Source organism: Nyctibius grandis, chromosome 14, assembly GCF_013368605.1.
Source record: "Nyctibius grandis isolate bNycGra1 chromosome 14, bNycGra1.pri, whole genome shotgun sequence".
In the NCBI taxonomy this organism is placed as follows: Eukaryota; Metazoa; Chordata; class Aves; order Nyctibiiformes; family Nyctibiidae; genus Nyctibius; species Nyctibius grandis.
In genome coordinates this window covers 6,272,971-6,290,180 of record NC_090671.1, presented here as the reverse complement: position 1 = coordinate 6,290,180, position 17,210 = coordinate 6,272,971, and the positions used below count along the sequence as shown (strand labels likewise).

The window sequence follows — 17,210 nt, the reverse complement described above, 5'->3', positions numbered from 1 at the left end:
TTTTATCTCTACAGTGTGACTAAATAACATTCAAAAACTGTTTTAAGATGTTCTTTGCTACTAAACTAAATTTGCTTGGGAGAGAATCACATGACCTTTGTGGCATTGTCATCACAGCATTCAATCTCATCATTCTGAGTTTTGAGCTATTTTAGAGGGGTGCTACAAAATAGTAACATTGGTATTTTACAGCAACAAGTTCTTCTAAATATTAGTATTTTCTAGTGGAATTAGAGAAGTAAATCTAACACTCAGACTTTGAAACTCTGCTCTAGTTAGCCATCTCCCCAGTGTGTGCTACGCACAAATCATTAAAAGAATGTGTTCAGCGCTCTTTTTAGAAAACGTTTGGCTGGTTTATGTGAGTGTATATGTTTGCAGCGTGGGGGAAAAAACTGTTGGTAGTTTCTTCTGACATTGAAAATTAAGCTGTGCCATTGATATTCTGTTTAAGGATATTCTTTATGATGTGGATGTCCTAAAGAAAGATGCTTTTATAGTTGTGCTGTTATTCTTCCTCCTTTTTAGCTAACTTTGGCCAAATATGAAAAATTAGGGACCTAATTAAATTCTGGAGGCTAATGGAAGTCAATGGCTAGGGGAAAGCAGAGTCGTGTTAATGTTTGGAGTTACTCAGAAAGCACTGAAGGCTTCATTTGTGGGAATACTGCAACATCCACATGAGTAGAAAACAGTATTGTTATCTTCTCTTGTTGCCTGGTGTATTAGTCGGCAATTCAAGTTCTTGCATGGAGGATGCAACACGATGATGTTGACTCAAGTGAAGTTACAAAGAATATTTACTATATGGCTAGGAAGTGGATTATATGAAAGTAATATTTCTCAGTAGATAGGCTCTGCTTTTGTGTTTGGGGTGTAGGTCTCACTGGACTGTCCGGCCTGGCAGGAGGAGAAGAACTTTAAGTTAAGAAATGAAAGGAGACTTGTGGGAGAGGCTTGATTCATAGCTATGTCTGTATGCAGGAAGAGAATAACATACATAAAGAATACTAGAGGATAAAATGATGGACAGCGTAGAGAAGGAAAGTATTCCACTTGATGAGAAGAGTAACTGGATAAGTAATTGGTGAAAAGACTGTGCTCAGTAAAACAACCAGAAAGCTGGGTGTGGCATTTATGAAAGAACTGAGATATTTGCACAGTAATGCAAGGAGTGTAGCCAGCAAACCAGAGGAACAAGAACTACTGGTGCAGGATATAAAAACTCTATTATACCTGTAACAAAAAATTGGTGAGATAGCATTGTGACCCGAAATGGGTGTTGAAGGGCATGTGTTCTTCAGAACTGTCAAGAATAAGTACAGGTTGATGTGCTGGAGTATTAAAAGGAATAGCATGAATGAAAGTAAATCCGAGGTCAGAATAAGTTTGGAAGAGCATGGTTTTCTTATGTTGGGGGAAGCAACACATGTGTGACCAGTCATAGGAGAGACTAAGTCCTGGGATGTTGATCGGGGAGCTAATGCTACTAACAATAGTAGCACATAGTCACACTCAGGAGTGATAACTTTCTTCTTTGGCCACTGAATTAACAAGAAATGAGGCAGCTTTAAATTTAGAAAATACCTTTGGATTTAGATGAGCAATCGTGAGATGATTCAGCTAAATTTAAATACTTTTTAATTAAGGTTCTTAATTTCAATAAAGGCAGACTGAACATTAAAAGAACTAGTGAAACCACCTGGACTTGTGAAACTTGGAGAATTAAAACGTCTTTAAATTAAAAGGTATGAAATCTCTCTGAAGCATGAAAAGAAAGCTTGCAAGAAAGGGCTCTGAATCTGATTGGGAAGCTTGTTACTTTTCAGCCTTTGAGCTACTAATGGCACGCTCCAACGTGAGCAACTCAGAAAAGATCAATGGCAGTGAATTAGGGTTTTGTGGTGGTGATGAAAGTGTGTTTCAATGACTACTTAGTCATGTTGGTATTTCCAAAGGTTTAATACAAAGCTGTTGTAAGTTATTCGGCATCGTTGGTTTAGTTCACCTTTTTTTAGACCTGATTTCATTCATGTTAGTAACAAAGCTCCTATTAAAATAAGGGAATCATTAATTAATAAATTAGTTTGGCAATCATGTGTTGTCTGAAGTACAAGAAACACCCCAAACCCTAAGACTTTTTTGTTACAATAGGTTCTTCTGGCATTTTTTCAGAACACAGGTAAGACGTTAATTCGTTGACAGTCTGAATAAGTGTATGAAATGCCTATTTTTGCTAGACCATATATTTCTCTGAAGATAGTCATCATAGCTGTTCTTAGCTGTTCTTATTCTTACTATCTCTTTTCAGAATGACCATTTTCCTTTAAAACATGGAATTCCTTTCAGTCCCAAACTTGCGACGTGTGAAGTGCCATTCCCCATGCCCTTCCCACTAGGCACGCAAATGTTGGTGGAATCTGCAGCAGTGATTACCCTCAATTCATCTCTCTGGTAGACTAAAAGCGTTGGCTGCTTGCTCTTGTGAGCATACTAAAAATTGCTGGGAGGGTTTATGTAGCATGTGCCTGCAACTCTCTTCTACTTAAGCAGTGGAGACTCGTGCAATTTTTGTACTGATCCGTATCAACAGTAATTGATCCTACAAATAGGATCCCAAGTGGTGTATTCTGTGAAATGGTAGAAACAGGCATTGATATCTTAAACAGGGACTTGTACAAATGGGGATTTATTATTTCTACTCACTTCCTCTTATGTTTCTATACAAGTAATCAAAGTAGTAACGTAAATTTTCCACCTTTATGAAAGTTCTGTAATTGAACCCATAAGAAGGAAGGGGTCTGCAGTTTGCCTTTTACTGCTCATTGGATTTCCAGCTTTGCTTCTACCAGAATATCAGATCAGCTTCTCCAAATATCCTCCTCCTTTGCAGGCCTTCTGGTCAAAACTCATTTTCAGCAGTACAAGTGGAGCAGGGTCTAGTATGACTCTGGCTAGTTACCTGTGTTTTACACTACAGGCTTGATGTTTGTTTCTGTTACACATGAACAGAGAACTGATGGCTTAAATTCCAGTGCCTTTCATAAATCCTATTCATACCAGGCTTTCAGCTTGCAATTACGTTGGTGATCATTCTGTTTCCTTCCTTCATTTACTTTTTTTTAAAATGGAATTGTTCCCAGGAATAAGTGATCAGATTGTGCCATCAGCTGTCCATGGGCTTGTCCCAGCATCTGAATTTGAAAACCTTCAGCTCGCCCTGCAGTGCGCACCCTTGCCTAATGCCACATTCTTCCTTTATAAGGTGTTTTTCAGGACTGTTTTCTAGACCTGCTTGGTCAGAAACAAGAACACTGGAAAGTTTCAGCGAGCTGAATTCTTCAGGTTTCCCTCCCCACCGGAGCCTGAGGCCACAGTCAGCCATGGACAGCTGGCCATCCTGGCAGCGGTGGTCCTGGGGTAGCAGTTGCAAGTGGTGGTTCGCAGTAGTATGAGCTGCCCTGCAGTTCCGTGGCAAACAGTACGATTACATGTTTTTATGTTGAGATTGGGGGTCTAATTTCATACAGTAACAATCTTGCTAGGAAGCTAGCTGTAGATGCTGACCTTGAGCAATGTCATCTTGTATGCTGTTCTTAAGGACTTCCCCAGATACTGCATCAGGAAGAAATGTGCAGACTTGGAGGTCGCTTGCCCCAGCTCATACACACTGTGTGAGTCTGCAGAGTCTCCCTTGTGGACCCACTGAAGGTATGGCCCGTAACCCATAAAGCAGCAGCTGCAGCACACTGTTTTGCAGTGATCATGAACAGCTTTGTGTTTTGTTTTGCCAAGGATATTGTGTTTGATTGAAGTGACTCTTGACATTTGTGCACTTTTTAGTACATCTCTTTTTTTAAAGCTAGATAATAACAACAAAAACCTCTGATCATTTCCACACCTTTTCTGAGCCCTTGCTGAACTCCTGTATGATACATCCTTTTTACCCTGCTTCGTGGTGTTTAAATTATAAGCTCTTTACTGTCAGCCTATTACTTTGACTAGTGCTCAGCACAGCAGGATGCTGTTCTTGGTTGGCTTCTATTTCCTAGCATAATGTAATTGATAACGCAAAGCATGGATCTGCTTGATCTGAGAAGAATAACTCCTCTCTGGGGACTTCTGAACTGTATTTCCACATCTTTAGGCACAAAACTGGATTTAGTCCTGAAATTCTCTCACCTCTCAAATTACCAGGTGGAATTAAAAGCTTTCCAAGCTTTCAGTAGGTATATGCTGGACAGAAAGTTTGAAGCTTAGGGGACAAGGCAGCTTTTAATGTAAATTTTGGGAATCTATATGTTTAAACAGAAGCAACTCCAACCTTGGAAAAAATTAAATATGACAAGACCTGGTTGCTTCACAAACAGTAGTGAGGTGGGGGTTGGCCTCTTCTCCCAGGCAACTAGCAACAGGACTAGAGGGCATAGCCTCAAGCTTCCCTAGGGGAGGTTCAGGTTAGACGTTAGGAAAAATTTCTTCTCAGAAAGGGTTATTAGGCATTGGAACAGGCTGCCCAGGGACGTGGTGGAGTCACCATCTCTGGAGGTGTTTAAGAAGAGGCTAGATGTGGCACTTAGTGCCATGGTCTTGTTGACACAGGGGTGTTAGGTCAAAGGTTGGACTCGATGATCCCAGAGGTCTCTTCCAACCTGATTGATTCTGTGATTCTGTGTGATTCTGTGATCCTTGTGAAGGGTTTGGCTTGAGTGACTTGTATCCTGTGACGCATTAACTCTGGGAACTAATTCAACTCCCCAAATCCCAATGTTCACCCCTTTGTGTCCTGACCCTACAAGGACCTCTCTACATTACAGTTGGTGTCTTCTGTCTGCCTGCCCTTTTTTTGGCACAAATCAGACCTTGCTGTGTGTGGCAGATTGCAGTTTCTCTTCTAGCTCTTCCAAACACAGTTTTCCATTTGGCGTCATGTTTGTTCCCCCATGCAGTGCTGCTCGGCACACGTACATTCTAGCCTGTTCCCGTCTCAGCTAGTGCCAGCTCTCACTTTTGTGTGGTCTCAGCTCCTCGGCTCATGTTGCATTTGCACTGCTTGGCTTTTTGCTTCCTTTTACTTGGTCTGGATGATGGAGGGACTGAGGGGGATGAAAAAGGAGCCTTCTGCTCTGCATGTGTGCGTGGCTTCCCCTAATGAGACACCACGTGCAAAGAAAGCATTGCTGCGATCCTGTGGGTAAATGCTGCAGGCTAATCTCCATGGATGTACATGGAAGACTGGACAACTTAACTGAATTCTTTCCAGCCTCTATGGTAATGGGCAAGCTCCTATTTCTTTCAGACTTAAACTTGACTACGTTTTCCCCCTCCATTTTTCCCGTGTCCCCAACAGGAAATTCTGTGAGTTAGCGGGGCTGTGCTTTGCACGCTGCAGTGACAGCGGTTGTTCATCTAAAAGGTGGTTAGAAATGTAAGCAAAACTTCTTCCCCTTGCAGTCTCTTAATTTTTGTTCTGAACAAATGTTGAACTGTTTTAATTCAGATCTGAAGAAGTTTAACCAATATAAAATGTAGTAGGAGCCATCTAGCATGGCAAATTTTCATTCCGAATTGGTAGCTTGAAGTTTTAAACAACTGAAAATAGTCACATCATCAGAAGTGTTGGGCAGCTTCCCTGTTGTGTAGCACTGTACTCAGTCTGTAATAGTGCTAGAGTGAATTAGATAGCGACTGTAAATTGGAAGGAGCTGGGTGAATGCTAATCATGACTTGATCCATTTGGAAACAGATTTGAGGATGCTCGTGTCCACCACGCTATAGTATTCAGGGGAGAAAAGAAATTATGCCCCATGATTTTTTCCTTGAACCCATTTTTCCCTTTTCCTCACCAACCAACAAGCAAATTACATTTCTGGCATAGTTGTACGAAGTCAAAGGAAACAGAACTGTCTGCTTTGGGTAGTAAGAATACTACTGTTGCTGTTATTGCTTGTGGTTGTACTATCTAGAAGAATAAAAGTTTTGGAAAATAGCTGATCTTCCAAAATTTGATCGTTTTCAGAATATAAAGTGTGTGCATACACAATAAAAAGGATGGCTTTCCTTTCTGAAATCCTTTCTGAAACACTCAAAATGGTTAGGTTGTGATCTTCTGGCTTGGGTTGTCATCTCAAAGCTTAGGCCATGGCACTATTAATTTATTTTTAAAGATAAAAATATTTTTATAAAGGAAGCAGGAACAGCAAAGTACACAGAAAATTCTTCTGCAGAGTATTGAAAAAGTACAATAGAAAACCAGTCCAGTTACACCTTTGCCACCAGAATTTGAAATGGCTTTTCATGGCAGTCAGGTGACTTAGAGGCTTGTTAGCATCTCTTTATTGCCCTAGAAAAACTTATCATTGTTGCTTCTCTCAGAGAAATTTAGGACAAATAGAAGCAATTTAATAGCTGAAGAGCACCCATATATTAAGCAGCTGACAGGGTTGGGCTTGAGGGAGAAGTGACTTGTGGCTGCTTTCTGCCTCTTCAGTCCTGCCTGGTTTCGTGGCCAGTCCGCTGCCACGGGCAGGTGCTGAGGAAGGAATGAGTGTCCTGCTTCCCGGGCGAGGACTGATTGAACTTGCTTTGCGTGGGATCTGTGTAGCTATTTTTCACAGCATCTGGCATAAATTCCATCAATATAAGATGTTAGCGTAAGTAACCCTTTCTTAACCTCACATGTTAAAACCTGTGAACTTCTGTTTTATTCCCAGGGGAGGTAAGTTGTTAAGTCCTCGTGGGCGTTCTGTTTAGCTGTGGAGGGTCAGCCATATGGTGTTGCATCTGCTCTCACTTCTGAAAGCGAACTAATTCTTTGTGTGTTTGGTTCTTACTGGTTCTTTGGTTTTAGTTGTTACCATTTAATGCCATGGGAAAATAAAGCTTCCCAGGCTGAGCTCAGTTCATCTTTGATAAAGCTTTCAGCATTAGCATTATTTTTAAAGTCTTACTATAATTAAAGATTTGCTTTTTTAGTGTCTCAGTATCACTCTGAGAATCATAGTGTAAATACTGCTACTGAACCATTAGGATTAAGAACAGTCAAATTCTAAAACTAAAAATAGGTTGACTTTAATAAAAAATAATCACTGATTTTCGCTGTCAAATTATTTTACCATTTTGTGTCCTTTGAAATGTACACTAACTGAATTTCTTGGCAGTAACTTCTTGCCTGTGATAAATAGTGTGTTCGAATATTGAACAGTAGAATTACTACTTTATTCCTGTAAGGCCATGTGAGTGTATTATGCACAGCCATTTCTTGATGGGTGAGCTCTATAGTCATATAATTCCTAGGATAACATGATAATTAAATATCCCTTGCTTATCCCATTAACCCAGGGCAAACTCAGCCTGCTAGAGGCAGATGGATGCAAAGCTATTCTGCTGTTCCTGGGCTTCAGCTAGTGATATTTTTCTTTTGCTCATCAGTGCTAACATTTTGTTCTGAGGAGTCTTTCCTCCCAGGTAATACACCAAACGGTCTCCAGCTCTGGGTTTAAATGATCATGAAATTGCTGTGGACTTCTTGCTTTTTAAAGATAGTCTGAAAGGAGAAAGTTTTATTGACATAGTTTTGAATGTATTTCAGACAGATGTAGTTAAACCTGTTGAAGGCAACTATGTAGCTCTTCTTTTTTTGGGAGCATGACTGGTTTATGTGGTTTAGCTGGGCTAAGTAGAGCTAATTAGCTTTAAAGGAAAATAAGCTGATTTTTTGTATAGAAATAAATGTCTGCATAGCTCTTTGTGCTAGTTAAATTCTTTTACCTTTAATAACACCTAGTAGTATTAAATAACGTACTAGTAGATATTTCTAATGCTTACATTCTTGGGTTCTTCATTTCTTCTCTTTTTAAGGTTAATCGCTTGTTTCTGGATTAGTCTTTCTCACAGGTTTCTCCCCACCACCGTGCAAGCCTACCTACTTATGATCTTGCTAGTTTTTCTGGGTATGGCCCATCCTGCAGCACCTCCACCTGAACTGTGTGCTCCTTATTTACTCCTGGTAGGCATGTGGAGCCTTCCAGCCCCTTTTCTGCAATAAGACCTTGCACTGTGTTCTTCCTAAGTTATTGAATCCACTTTTTACCTCTTAGAAGCCCTGACACTGAGATGAGGGCGTGTATATTTTTTGTTTCAGAAATAATGAACTAAGATTTGCTTTAGAAGCTTGAGAGTGAATGAAGAACGTTGTTCTTCTGGCTGAAGATAGGTTTCCTTTCCTGGTTTTATTTTTGTCTAGATCTCAGAGAATGAGTTGGAAAATGTATTGGAGAAGTTGTCTTATATCCTTGAACACACAACTGAGAAATGAAGCAGCTGGAATGCACTGGGGATGATGCATTTGCTGCAGCAACTGAAATGATGAGCATCAAGTCCTGTGTACAATTGCAGGCTGTTGAGAATCTGCCAAAATATTTAGCTTACTCTGCAAGACTCATGTAATGGCTTGTTGTTTCTTTTCAGTTGTCGGTATTTTGGGTACGTACTGTGTAAAATGGCCACGCTGTTATTGCAGGGAGCTACCATCTTTGTTTACACGACTGTGTTACTTACCGTATATGTCTTGAATTAAAACCCAGAGAGAGTTTAATGAAATGAAATCTGCTTTTGCTTGCATCTTTCACCAGTACTGACTATTCCTTCTGGTCCCCAGGCTTGACAGGGGACCAGCGAACTTACCACGGGAAGGAGAATGTGGACTCCAGGCACAATCGAGGGAGAGGAGGAGAGACAACCCGCTTTCACACTGTCAATGTGGCACAGCCTGTCCGATTTAGTAGTAAGTTGCAGACTGGAAAATCTGGGCCATCTTTCTGCTAATTAATTTAGCAATTTAGACTAATTTTTCTTTAAAGGAGAAAGTAATAGATTTTTCTCTCAGGTGGCTTTTTTGACCAGATTTTACTCATGTGCAGTGCTTTTTAAGGCTTTTGTACATTTATATACGTCCTGTTATATTGCATAGTTTATATAGCAGGCCAATATACGCAAAAGAATCCTACTTGCCTAGTAATCCTATTTTTGTGAAGCCAGAGTTGTAGTTTTCTGCTATAACTCATTGCAATTACAGAAAACTAGACTCATGCTTTAAGTGATGGTTTCAGCCTGCAGCGGGGCTGATAGTCTAGCTTTTGTCTCTTGATGTGAGCTTCTGTGGAGGATTGTTCCCCTGGAAAGTGGGGGAAAACCGAAATTGATCTATTTTGATCAAAGTAATTTTGAAGATGATCTTAAAGACATTGCACTATTATTAGTTAATTAAGTGCATCTCTGATATTGTGAGTTTTGTATCCTTTTTAATAGGAAAAATATTCTTTAGGGAGTGGGGAACTTAAGGAAATTCTTCACTTGCTTCTCTGAAGAAAAAGTCTGTCAAGGAAGCATGTATCACCTGGATGGGTTTCGCCCTGTTACTTCCATCGATCAGTCAGGAATCTTCAAAAATACCACTTCAACGTCATCCTGCCCTCTCACCTGCAGCACTGCTAGTGCCACTGTTGGCATCCTGGTCCCAGCCTTATCTGAAGCATTTTAAATGTCCTACAAGTGTCCTTCCCACTGAGTGTAGCTCGTAGTGACTGCTGCCTCTGAATCTCTCCAGGCCTAAAACATCTAAATCTCCCCTGCCTTCTCCCTCTTATATTTTCATTAAATTGGCCACCTCGGGTTTTTTTCTTCCTGCTTCTTGCTGCTTGTTTGGACTTGGATTGTTTGAACTGATTGGATTTATAAAGACATGCAGGGAAATATCTTCCACAGTAGATCACCAGTCTTTAATAAAGACTTTAAAGGCTGTCACAGTGCAATGAAACATTAGTAGGAGTTGCATCTTTTGAAATACGTTTAAAAAAATTTTATCAAAAGCTGTAGTAAAGTACATCTTCTGTGATCTGTAATGCATGCATCTCCTCCTGGTGAGGTGAAGTATACACAGGATGTTGTGTGTACACATCCAAGTGTGTTTGCATTGCATTGTCATAACCTGCTTAGGATGCATTATCTTTAAGATCCTAATTTGGGGGGAATGGTTTCCCTTCTGTTCTTTATGTTTCCTAGGAAAGTGCCCAACAGGATGGCACCACTATGAGGGCACAGCCAGCTGTTATAGAGTGTATTTAAATGGGGAGAACTACTGGGATGCCGTGCAGACATGTCAGCGGGTGAATGCATCCCTCGCCACCTTCACTGCAGACCAGGAACTAAGGTTTATCCTGGCACAGGAGTGGGACTTGGAAGAAAAAACATTTGTAAGAAAGGACCAGCGTAGGTGAGTAGGACAAAGATCTCGTATTACATGAGGATGGTTTCTGTGTGATACAAACACTGGTAGTTCAGTTTGCTTAGAAAATCTAATGGTAAAATTGACTTCAGGTTAATAACCCGGTATGAGCCTGCTGGTTGACTGTTTGGCAGTGGCCATCTGTATTTTATGTTTTAATGAACATTAACAGATAGGCTACAATTAAACAGAGTCTTTTTATTTTCAGGCTGTCTCAGCAATGTACTAGTATTCTTGAACTGCAACAGGGAAGATGGATTTTACCGTGACTTGCTGCTGCACTACCTTGTATAGAAATAAATCTTTACATTTTTCAACAGAATTTTTGTTTCTGTTAAGTACCAGTAGTGCTAACAAAGGCTGCAAGTTTGAGATAAGAATGAAGTAAAAAGCCATTTTGAGTTGCAAGAACTATGTTCTGTTGGCTTTAGATATTTCATTCTGTTAGTTCACAACAAACATAATTCCTTTTTTTTTTTTTCCTTGTGGGTTTTTTGTCAGTCTCACGGGCTGCTGTGACAGATCATTGGCAGTGGTTCAGTAATGGTGTATCTCGAGTCTCTGGAGAGTTAGATGGTTTGATCTGGAACAGTCTGACATAAGTTGTATATTTTTGTAAAATATTTGACTTCTGAATGCTTTTGTGTGGTTTTTGGGTTTGAGATAGTGAAGTATCTGCTGCCATAACAACAGAATAAGGTACTTATTACGAGTATAAATAAAAGACACAGTGAGTTGTCATTTGTAAACTTAGAAAACTATCAAGTATTTTCCTCTTTTCCTCAGCTGTAGTGTCTCTCTCTCCATTGCCCATGTATGGGCTGAAATATTAAGGAAAAAATTATCAAAATGTTTTGAAAGCTTTTAAGTATAAAGACATTGGAAGGTTCTGTGTAACTTATTTTAATTTGTTAGTATGTTTTGGGCTTGTATCTTTAGAATCTAAGCTCATTTTTTTTGTAGGTTCTGGGTTGGATATCAGTATGTGATCACCAATCGAAATCACTCTCTAGAAGGTCACTGGGAAGTAGCTTATAAAGGTAGGCCTCTCAAATTATTACTTAGTTAAATGGCCTGTGGAAACTGTCTTAAAGCAGGCATGTTACTTGCAAGAACAACATCATGTCTTTCAGTGATAGAGTTGAAGTAGTTTAGGGGAACTGCTTTGCTTTACAGTATCAAAACAGAAGAGTTTAATACACGATACATGTCTTATTTTCAAGTGTAAGAAGTTTCATGGTTTTTCACATTGAAGTCTTGTGGAAAGAGCATATTCTTCAGTTTATTTGGGCTTTCCTCTTGATTAAGCTGAGAAAAAGGAAACTACTCTGTAGTTCCTTGTGCTTTGTGGTGAACGTCTAGATGAACTGCTGATTCCTGATTCTAGTATTTGCACAGACTAGTGGAGGATATTCAGGGGTTTTAGCTTTTTAAAAATTGGTAGATCTTTATATACTTAAACAATCTTGAATTTTTCAGAATTACCCAGATTTTTTTCATTTTAAAGTACTTCAGATAGTTTACTTAAACCAAGACAAAATTTGCTGAATCCCAGTTTATACGAAAAAGTGAACATTAATCTGATAGGCATCACTGGCTGAACTTTTTCAATTGCAAAACAAGCAGCTCCCTCTGCTGAAAATGCAAAGTTATGCTTCTAGACCTTTTATTTTTAACTAATTCAGTTGAGGGATTAGTTAATCTTAAAGTCATTATGTGAGCTCTTATGTGTAGAATTGAATGTCTAAATGCTTTACTGGTTTAGGTAATGGAAAATTTAAAACAAAGGGTTTTTTTTGAGCATTAGCACTGTGAATTCGAGTGTAGCATTTGAAAACTAATCTGAATAGTTTTCTTCTCATATACACTTTTCAGTAATGGAAAATCTGGAAGGAAAACTGTCCGTTAGGTACAGATACATACTTATGAACAGAATTTGGCTAAATGGTTGGGTCTTGAAAAATACTTCCTTTGACACATGGGAAGTAGTAGAACCCTTATAGCTTTCTAATGACAGTTTTTGTTTACTGTGCTGCCATGCACAAAAATATTGATTTCTTTTGTCATTTAAGTGAACCGAGTTGACTGAATATTCAGAGGAAACTGCTGCTGCTTGTGGGGGCAAGAACATTTTCATTAGTTCCTTAAAGTAAAGCACCTAAAGATGTCTTTGGGCAGCAGGGGAAAGGGAGAGAGGAGAGTCCAACTTTTTCTTATAACAGGGATTTCTGGTCTGGACAGAACTGCTTATATAGGTAGGTTTCTCCTGTGAAGCCCAAGGGAAAAAAAAAAATCACTTTCCTTAAAAGGATCTTTCTTTGCTCCTTGGGAAGTTGACTGCACTGCCATCTGCTGACACAGTGTTTACAACCAGGGAGGCATAAATTATAGAAAAATCATGATACCTCTTTTTATTGTAAGTTTTATTTAATTTGATGCATTATATAAATTTAAGCCTTCTCAATACCATATATTCTTTTGTTTACAAGCTTTCTATTTAATAATGGGATACCTATCTGAATTAAAGTACATAGTACTACATAGTAGCATTCAGTAGCTTCCAGAAAACTTTACTTAAGCTTCATTGACTTGTGAGGCAGACTCTGAATTCCTGGTATCTGTTTGAAAAGTGATTTAGGGTCCTACAGCTTGGAAATTTTAATCCGTTATTGGGAGATGTGGAAGGTAAGTCCTCAAATAAATGATAGCAGAACCTAGCTGCATATAAAAAAATTGAACAAAAAAACATCATACCTAACTGTTTGAAAGGGTCATCATGTGAGAACACTGCATAATATGCTAACTGCACGAGCTGTTAAAATCAATGTTTAAGCACATGGATTTGGAAAGTAGGCTTCTGAAAACATATAGTCTAATTTGCACAATTGCTGTGTCTTTGTCTCCCATTAATCTCTGCAACTTTACATACCAGCAGATTTAACGGTGAAGTGAGGCACTGGTCAGAAATAATATTTTAAAAGTTATCAAATGCCCTCAACACCTCTTGCACTGTTTGGAACCCATCACAATACAGTCTTGTAACAATTACGTGAGTTGGAAGGACCAAATAGTCCATAGCACCACTGCAGCAGCCGAAGCGGCGTTGCAGCCTTGTTCTCTGCAGTGTGCTGCACAGGATAGATGTCCACACGTCTTTGGAAGCCCTAGTAGATGCTTGGAGTGCCAGATACAAGATTGGTATGGGTTCTTGCTCCACTAGTAGCGAGCGTGGCCAAAGTCAGCATTGTTTGAAGGGGTGCATAGCTGTTGGCAGGCAAACCCCCTGGGACTCTGGAAAGCAGCACTTGTAGAGGTATCAGAACATCACTCCTACTGGTGCAGAATGACAAATTACCCAGGACTGTGAAAACAGCAGCCTCTTCTCTCTGTGAGTCACCGCTTCTCTCCCCGTGGTTTGCCTTCCCCCGGAGGAGTGCTGCTAATGGCAGCTAAAGCTAGAGGAGGGTGGCTTGTAGCAGAGTTGGTGTGCATGAAGTGAGGGACATTACAGAGCCTTCCTAAAGCTTTACGTACCCACAGGCTGCTTATACCAATGCATCTTGTTCTAGGCTCTTCAGAAGTATTTTTGCCCCCTGACCCTATCTTTGGTACGGCTATGTCTGAAAATGAAAACATTCTTTGTGCCCAGCTTCAGTGTTTCCATTTTCCTACCCTTCGGCACCACGGTTTACACAGCTGGTACGCTGAAAACTGCTATGAGAAATCTTCATTCCTCTGCAAAAGGAGTAAGTTGGTTTTAGTTCAGTTTTAACTGTGTCGTGTGTTTAAATATGCATATAGCAAATATGGGGAAATTGGTTAGTTATCCTTTCTACCTTTTGCCCAGTGAATATAAAAAAAATGGAGGGGAGGAGTTAAATTTCTGCTTGATTTAAATAAATAAGAGCATCATAATGTGTGGTTGTCAGCCACAGTACAGATTTTCACTAAAAAATGATTGTTAAGCAGCTATATCAGCCCCAAAATAAAGTGTACTTGAAAAAAAAAAGTTAAAAACCCCACCTTATTAGTAAATATCACTCTTATAATTATTAACTTCACATGAAAATGGGGAAACACTTATTTCTGGTTTATTTTGAATATAGCAAATTCTATTAAATTCTTTCCAGCCAATTATTAGACCTAGGGGGAAGAAAAAGCAAGTGGAACTACTGACTTAAAGTGAAAAAAATGGCTTTCATTCTGTATCTTGCATTTCTTTATTCCAAAAGACTTTATACCAACAGAGATATTGGCAATATTTTCAGCTAATATTTAAGATAACCTGGTATTGATGGTGCTTCTTTGCAAGAAGGAGAAAAGTTGTTGAACTTTTACTGCAGTTCTTGAAGTTTTTCTAGTTTGTTTTTTTCTTTAAAGCAGCAAAAAGACTTTCAGAATGGCAAGGGAGGAAAATTCAGCCTTTCTTTGCCTGCTTTTGCACCTTGAGATGTAACAAAATCTTGGAATCTGATATTGAAGGACATATGTTTAGTCAAAATGATGACCTTCTTGGTCATCTTTTTGGGATGATGTTGTAAGGAATGTGATAGCTCTGCCAAAATATTAACCAGAGAGTGAGGGTGTCAGATGTTTAAGCTGAGCAGAAGAATGCTGTGTCCAATTCCGGGCATTGCAGTGCAAGAAAATGTTGACAAGACTTTGACAAATTGAGGTGAGCTCAGTGGGGGCCAGCAAGGTGGTGATGTGGGCTGAAGTGCCTGTCCTTTGGGGTGAGGCAGTGGGAATGGGGCTTGTTCAACCTGGAGAAGGGAAGGCTTCCAGGGGACCTGATAGCAGCCTGCTGGTACTTACAAGGAGGTTATCCAGAGGGTGAAGCCAGGCTCTTTACAGTGGCAGGAGTCGAGGGACGTTAAGTTGAAACAAGAGATTTGAATCGATGCCAGGGAAAACTATTTAATTGTGAGGGTAGTCTAGAGTGGAACAGACTCCCAGGGAGGTTGCGCAGCCTCTATCCTCAGAGGTTTTTATGTCCAGATTAGATAAAATCCTGAGCAACCTGTTGGGATGTCGTAGCTGACCCTGCTTTGACCTCCTCAGGTCTCTTCCAGTCTGAACTTCCCTGTGGACCCTCCCAGCTGACCTGTGTGTAGGGTGGAGGGGCAGGTCGCCCTCCCCGAGCAGTTGCTTCAGCTGGCAGGTCCCAACGCTGTGTTCCCTCTCTCTGGATTTGGTCCTTGCCTTTAGGTCAGTGGGAGGAAAGGACAGTGGACAGAAGGCAGCTAAACTTCCTCCGGGCAGGGATCAAGATGCAGCTAGGGCAGTGGAAGTACTATTGCCTGGCTTCCTTTTTTAGGCCTGGCCTGTTAAGAGTGTCCTTCAGGTTTGGTCCAGAGAAGATCTGAATTTTCCTAAGTACCGGGAGAGAGGGAGGGAGCTGCAGCAGGCATTGGCGGTGAAACTTAAACTTCTCAGACTGTTTGGTTTCCCGTGTCTTGGAGAGGAAGCCTGGAAGTGTGTCAATTCCATTAAAACTCACTTTGTCAGTTTTGAGCAGTAAATATCCCTGTGTGCCTCCAGACTACCCATTACCTTCCCCACTCCTTGGAGATCCCTTTTTGAAGTTGCTTTACTGTGAAGGCGTGGCTTTTAACTGGTGGTCTGCTTATGTTTACAAATCACTTAATGTAACAGAATAAACTGGGCTCCTGTCTGGGAGGCTCACAGGCACTTGGATATTGATGTGCGTTTCTGTTCTAGGCCAGACTTGTGTTGATATCAAGGACAACATTGTCGATGAAGGCTACTATTTCACTCCAAAAGGGAATGATCCTTGTTTGAGCTGCACGTGTCACAACGGTGAACCTGAAATGTGTGTGGCTGCTTTGTGTGAACGGCCCCAGGGGTGTCAGCAGTATCGCAAAGACCCTAAGGAGTGCTGCAAATTCACATGTTTAGACCCAGGTAAGAGCTGACTGCTACAGTTTTGTCAAGAAAAATGAGTTCAGTGCTCAACTTGGTTATCTTTGGGTATAACTCTGTTTGAAATGATGCATCCTTTCAATGCCTCGATATTGCTGGGTACAAACTCCCTGTGGGGAAAGATCTCAAATCACAGGAAATGAAACACTTCAGACTGTGGCTAGAAATAATTAGTCATCCTTGATGGTTCTTGTATAGGAGAAGCAGTAGCTTATTTTCTGTATGGGGGTTGACACTACTGTGGATTTTTAGTAGTGTCTTGCATGGTTCCTTTGTTGTGTTTAGTTGCCATGAAAAGAAAAGACTTTTCTCTTGAGCACTAATTAAGCATCTTTTTCTGGACATGAGCGTTTATGTACATGGAAGTTTGCATGCAGGAATCGTGGGAAGCAAAAGTTTATAAACTGTACAGAGTTTCAGTAATAATCAGGACATGCAACCTTGCTCATTGGATTTGGTATCTCAGTGCAGCTTCTTGTTTTGGATCAGTAAAGTCTTCAGTTGACTGTGACTGAACTGTTGGTCAGTCACCATTTGGGGATGTAGATTTTGGGGGGGGTTATTTTTCTGTAAAGAGACTTGCGAAAAGAAATGTATCCTGCTTGGAATGTACTGTGAAGGTGGTCACATACTGGAGCAGATTGCTTGTGGAGTCTCCATCTGTGGGGTTATTCAACGCCCGATTGGACTCTGTCCTGGGCAACCTGCTTTAGCTGACGCTGCTTGAGCAGGGGTTGGACTAGATGATCTCAAGATGTCCCTTCCAACCTCTACCATTCTGTGATACTGTTATTTCCTGGTATTTTAAAATAACCTGATCTTATCTGAGTGCAGTAAGAAACTATTGTTCTGAACTGTGGAAACCACGGAAGGTCAGCTCTTCTCATCAGAGGCTTCTGTTTCAGTCTGTTACAAAAACAGGGTGCTTACTGGCTTCCAAATTTGAAGTTTCTTATTTGTCTTAACTACAGAAGGTAATCAT

General features: G+C 40.3%; 1 protein-coding gene across 2 annotated transcripts in view; it reads left to right on the top strand.

Moving 5' to 3' along the window:
* DGCR2 (DiGeorge syndrome critical region gene 2) overlaps positions 1-17,210 on the top strand; it is a 49,049-nt gene that overhangs the window by 21,919 nt on the left and 9,920 nt on the right. The window contains exons 3-7 of one of the 2 annotated variants that reach the window (XM_068412678.1): positions 8,660-8,785; positions 10,063-10,273; positions 11,249-11,325; positions 13,855-14,031; positions 16,007-16,210. In XM_068412678.1, the coding sequence (XP_068268779.1) occupies positions 8,660-8,785; positions 10,063-10,273; positions 11,249-11,325; positions 13,855-14,031; positions 16,007-16,210 (795 nt within the window). Of the gene's footprint in view, positions 1-8,659; positions 8,788-10,055; positions 10,274-11,248; positions 11,326-13,854; positions 14,032-16,006; positions 16,211-17,210 lie in introns of both variants that reach the window. The other variant, XM_068412677.1, reaches the window with a different exon arrangement.